The sequence below is a fragment of the Zingiber officinale genome, chromosome 10B (assembly GCF_018446385.1).
Source record: "Zingiber officinale cultivar Zhangliang chromosome 10B, Zo_v1.1, whole genome shotgun sequence".
NCBI lineage: Eukaryota > Viridiplantae > Streptophyta > Magnoliopsida > Zingiberales > Zingiberaceae > Zingiber > Zingiber officinale.
Window position 1 is genome coordinate 6,660,385 of NC_056005.1, and position 5,353 is coordinate 6,665,737.

The 5,353-nt window shown below is 47.7% G+C and overlaps 1 protein-coding gene across 1 annotated transcript; it reads right to left on the reverse strand.

Annotated features, from left to right (window-relative positions):
- Nucleotides 1-502: 502 nt before the first annotated feature.
- Nucleotides 503-3,088, reverse strand: LOC122029723. The gene is made up of 7 exons (XM_042588832.1): nucleotides 2,876-3,088; nucleotides 2,673-2,790; nucleotides 2,348-2,436; nucleotides 2,218-2,264; nucleotides 2,028-2,116; nucleotides 1,489-1,622; nucleotides 503-1,414 (listed from the first exon to the last, which is right to left on the reverse strand). Exons 1-7 carry the CDS (start codon nucleotides 2,966-2,968, stop codon nucleotides 665-667), a joined length of 1,320 nt encoding a protein of 439 aa, XP_042444766.1. The 5' UTR covers nucleotides 2,969-3,088; the 3' UTR covers nucleotides 503-664.
- Between the last annotated feature and the right edge of the window lie 2,265 nt (nucleotides 3,089-5,353).

Sequence of the window (5,353 nt, forward strand, 5' to 3'; positions counted from 1 at the left end):
AAGCGAAATGACTGGATAAATAGGCAACAAAGGGAAGAGGACATTCCTCAAACACAGTAATCTCCAACTCCAAAGTATCAAAATTAAGTGGGTTTTCTTTCGGCTTCTAAAGATCAAAAACTAGTCGACAAACTAAAGTGATAAAGACACGAGCACCAGACAGCGACACAGATGCCCATTCCTTCATGCCATTTCGAAGTTTTTGAAGTATCAGCCGCCTCAACGCACACAAGCTTATTAAATATTGAGCAACATACCGGTTCACCCAACCAAATTTAGATGTTTTTACCGGAACAAATTTTTAATTGCTGAATCTACCGGTGAACCCAGTTGAGGTTTCAGCCAATTTACTTTAACTCTGCACTCCGATGATCCAGTAGAAGTTTTGGCGTTTACCCAAAATGAAGACGTAGTTGTAAATTAAGAAATTGTTTTTGCCTTAACCTATGGAACCTTGAGTCCACAGTCAATCAGTGATGGAAGGTTAAATAATGTGCAGTGTGATGCGTCACAGTTATTTGCCACAGGAGATTAATATTTTACATCGCAACTAATCGTGGATTTGAAACTCTAGTCATATAGTCAATCACAGAGAGGAGGCGTGGTATAATTAATCTCATTAGGGAAATTAAATAAAAAGAAGCAGTAATATTAGCTCAGTAGCTTAGCGATTGTGGTGGTGGTGGATGTTAACGGCGTTGCGACGCAGTTGCTGCTGGTGTTGCTGCTTGAGGTGCGGGGAGATGATGGAGATGAGCCCGCCGAGCGGCGGCCGCATCTTCGCTCGGTACACCATCTCATCGTACGGCCGCCGGTGGAACCTGAGATAGGGGAGGAACAATTCCCTCTCCCTCTCGCCTCGACTATGCGCCGGGTGAGCCTCTTTCCGGAAGGAGAACAGCGCCACCGGCGACTGCAAGAAGGACGGGCGAGGTGTCCTCGGTTGCTGCTGTGGTGTCGGGGACGGCGGGGGTGGTTTCCTCTGCTTTCTCGGAGAGAATTTGCACGAGGTGGACGGCGTGCTTCGTGGGTCCGGCGCCCAGGAGAAGGCGGCGGCGGAGTGCGGCGCGGAGCGCGCGGCCGGGGAGGCGAACGAGAAGGACCGGGCGTTGAGCGAGGACGCGCCGATGAGGGAAGGGCTTTCGGTGGGCGCCGCGCGCGGAGTGGCCGTGGTGGTGGAGAGGTACCACGGCTTCAGGGAGTCGAGGTGGGAGACGGTGAAGGAGAAGCGCGACGACATGGAGAGGCCGACTCTTGAGGAGGCCTTTGCGGCTGCGTCGGCCGCCGCGTCGAACCGTAGCGACGCCGTCCTCGTCGGGTACGACCCGAACACGGCGTCTTCGAGCGACTCGTCGAAGTCGAGGGACGAGACCACCGCTGTGACCGAAGCCAGTTCCACAAATGGACGGACACCCTGCGTCAACACATATCAAAACAATATCAAGTTGCAACAAACACCACGAGAAAAAAAAACAACATCAACAATACCTTCCAGAGATAGGAGAAGAGGGAAGGAGGATCGACGACGAAAGCCTTGTGAAGACGGCATGGATAGTAGTCGTAGATGATCTTGAGAGTGCCCATGAGAAAGTTGAGGAAAGCCGATGCCGACCTGAAGAAGCCTGCACGTTGTTTTCCCTTTTCATCACTTGAAGTGTTGTTCAAGAAAACAGAGGAAATAATGGTGCACAGAATGGAACAAGAAGCCTGTGCTCACGTCTTCACGTAGAATGAAGACGATTAGAATACGGTAAAGTTTGTTTTGTAACAGAGTGATTAAGGTCAATGCATGGAGCCTGATGCCGGGTTTGTTTTGGTCGGGAGACAGCTCCCCACCGAACCAGAGCAGGCAGCCCCAGTGGGCTCTTGTGACTTGCAACAGAGCAGAGTAAGCGAGGATACTTTTAGTTAACGTCTAATTCTCTTTTCCAAGCAGATGTTAGTGCATTATTCGTTGGTCAGTATGTATGTTCGTTGAACACCGATACAAAAGTGATTGTTTATTTACTATTGGATTTTGAACGTACTGGCATCGAAAAGAATCACGAACTGGTCCACGAATCTTGACATGGATGACATTGCCACTTCCAACGTGAAGACCAATAGGCGAACAAACCTGCAGGAAACAAGGAAGGCATTAATAATACACCACAAAGCACAGAGCACAGAGCACAGAGCACAGAGCACAGAGTAGAAAGAAGATGGAATAGGTCTCACAATTTTTGTGAATGAGTTTTCGGATACTCTTGCTTGATGCGGAAAACCTGTAACCAAAAATGAATCGATCACTAGAATCACCATTTAGATTAGTGTTCATATAAAGTTAATATCAATATGAGGTGCTTACCACAACAGGCCTGGCTTCGCCGTCGTGACCTGCGACGTAAGCGAAGCCACCGGCCAGTTCCTCAGAGAACTCATCGGCTATTAAATGATCTGAGTCCAAAAGAAACGTAGTATCGGTTAGCTCAAAAGAAAAAGCAGGCACCCGCCCGATGATGCATAAAAAGTAGCGAGCGTTGGTTCAAATCATGGCTCAAGTAACATGTCACAGCCCGATAAAGAAGTTTCAAAAAGACGACGCCGCATTTTAGGACGAATTCAGAAAACAAACAAAAGAGATTTCGAAAGAGTAAGAAACGTCTGTTAGCAAAGAGCCAAAGAGAAGGAACCAGTTCCGACGCTCTCTCTCCAACAAAGGACGGCTCTTAGTTGCTTCGCCGCCTTCTTCGCGTTATCTCCCTTGGCTTTCAGGAACCGTTCGACGCAGGCATCGTTGCAGAACTTCTCCTGCAACGCAAACAGCGTAAATGAGAACACGTACGCGCACTTTTATGTGCATAAGAGAGGAAGAAAAATCAGGAGCGATTGAAACCTGCTTCACCGTGAGAGGAGCTTGCTTCTTTAAGATCTTGAGGACGGTCTCGATGCGCTCTCTCTCCTTGCCTTCTTGCTTCTCCATCCCCATCTGCCGAACAGAGAGCAACGCGACAGCTCTCTCAAGCGGACATCAGAGAAGGCGACTCGTAAAGCTGCAGCGAAGTGAGAGTCGTCTCGCGGTGCAGAGAGGGAGAGACTTCGAGAAGGGTCCGCCGAGGGTATTTATCGAGCCGCAGAACTGACGGAGGACGTTAAATGACAGCAGGATCACTGACGTCGCCGTTAACCGATCTCAACGGTCGTCGAATCGCGAGCGGAGGATCGGAAGGCGGACAGCGTTCGGCGGGCGTCATCGTACCTAATTGGCGGAGGGTCGTGGGTCCCAGTGCAAGGTGACACTCTAGATCACGGATTCGAATGCTATTTATTAGTTTCCAGCGCAGCGTCGTTGGAGTCCACAAGACATTCCCATTTCTTTAATCCGTTTCCTCTCTCCTCTCGTCGCCGTCTCCTTCCCGTCGTCTCGCCGTGGAAAAACAAAGACACGCCCATGCACGTTGTCCGCGCACGAGGAAACGCTGAGATTTTATTCACCTCGCACCACCTCCCAAACTGCCAAAGTCAAAACTCGTTCAGAATCTTCAGTTAAAATACTAGAAAAAGTGGGAGGTCGTCCCCAACGCGAAGAAGAAGTGTAGTATAACTATAAAAACGTACAGCTTCATCTACGTTCCCAACGCTTCCCATGCAAAAGAAAAACCAGTCAGTACTTGGACTGTAGCGGACGTTTGGTTATTTTGTAGGGATCGCGACGACGAGAGATTCTCTCCTCTGTTTTCGCGATGAGGTGTGCTGAATACTTACTGAAACAAGTATATGCTATACGCGTACGGGGGGATGTGTGTGATCGAGCTTTTGAAATGAAGCTTGTGATGGTCTGATGGATGGACCGAACTCTACTGCATGCATCGAAAGTATGCAAGGAGATTGTGAGTTTTTTTTTCCCCCATTTTTTGGGCAAAAATCTCAAGGTACAATATCATATACTTTAAAAAAAAAAAAAACTTAAATATCTTCCTCTGAAGTTGCATCCTCCCATAGGAAAGGGAGGACTGGACATCCCCTTCCTCTGCTCTCTTCCTATTCAGTTGCAGGTAGATGGCCAATGGCTGCCGACGGCAGATTCTGTCTTGGATTGCTCGAGTTATACCGAACGTTTCGCCAATGGACGACAAGCAACAAATTTGAATAGTAAATCTGGACGACAGGGAGGCCATTTCGTTAACCTTTTTTTTTGTCCTACCTCGGAACTAATCCTTTTTGTGTGTATATTTGCCGGCCTTGTAGATAAAGAGGCGACAACAACCGGGAGGGCGTGTAGCCCATTTTTTTTGTCGGCCAGAGGAAGATGTTTTACCCATAGTGCAGTGGCCGGAAGAGGGAATTTTGCCATTGTCGAGGAGGAAAACTCATGGCTTGGAGTCGGCGAGGATGCGACATTGGAACTTCATAAAAACATATCCAATACCATCATCACCTTAACTATTATTCAAATTTCAAATAGCAGAGAGAGAGATGTGTGTGCACGGCCCATGTTATTAGGGGATTCACTATATTGATCGCAAATTTTCTTTTTGGGACGAACTCGCTTGACAAGATGGTGGCGGAAAAGAAGGGTCAGGAGTAAGCCCACCTCCGGCATCATCATGCCCTGCATTACCACGGGGCTGAGCGATTAGCCTCATCACCATCATCATCATCTCCACTTCTAGGACTTTACCAGGATTCACGAATCATTTCGCAGAGGCAGCTGGTGGAGCATGCAGCTTGGCAGGCCATATCATGAACGTGTTTGATGAAATTATTGTATATAGGTAAGAAGGGGGCCAGAGCAGAGCAGGTAAGGTAATGGATGTGTCTGCTTTCTGCGTTGCCTCCTCCTCGTCTCATAAGACTAACGCTGCTGTTGGTTGCGCACCCATGCTTGCAGGCAGATCTCGAGGATGAAAGTTGTGGCAGAGTTGCTACCTTTCACCGAGCGCAGCCTTCCTGCTCTTGCATATGCCTTTGACCGTTTTGAGTAAATCTAGCTTCAGCACCAACATTAGTTCTTGTCTACATTTGCCGATTTGGTTTTAATTATTGGATTAGCAACTACTATTAATTGGGATCAACCCATTATCTATGATTGAGGGATACACACGTGCGTCGTTTGTCAAACTTGGTGGTGCAAACTAACTACTGAAGGGTAAGTATTGAAGGTTAAACAATAAGGACTTCAATGAGCTATTATTTAGTCATTCTAATCAACAATAAATATGAGTTAGCTACTTCATATCCGTGCTCAGAGAAGAAAGTAATTTGCAGGGCTACAGGAACGTACACGCAATAGGAAAGTGGATTGCACGACCGTGGGGATTATGTGTATGCATACAATACATCAGTAATAGCTAATTAGGTAGGCTTGTGTACA

Bases quoted from the DNA above. Each gene is read 5' to 3' on its own strand.
- LOC122029723 (XM_042588832.1), bottom strand. From the start codon at position 2,968: ATGGGGATGGAGAAGCAAGAAGGCAAGGAGAGAGAGCGCATCGAGACC. The intron at 2,791-2,875 runs GTTTCAATCGCT...TTTGCGTTGCAG, and splicing joins CTCCTCTCACGGTGAAGCAG to GAGAAGTTCTGCAACGATGC. The intron at 2,265-2,347 runs GTAAGCACCTCA...TTTTGGTTACAG, and splicing joins GCGAAGCCAGGCCTGTTGTG to GTTTTCCGCATCAAGCAAGA.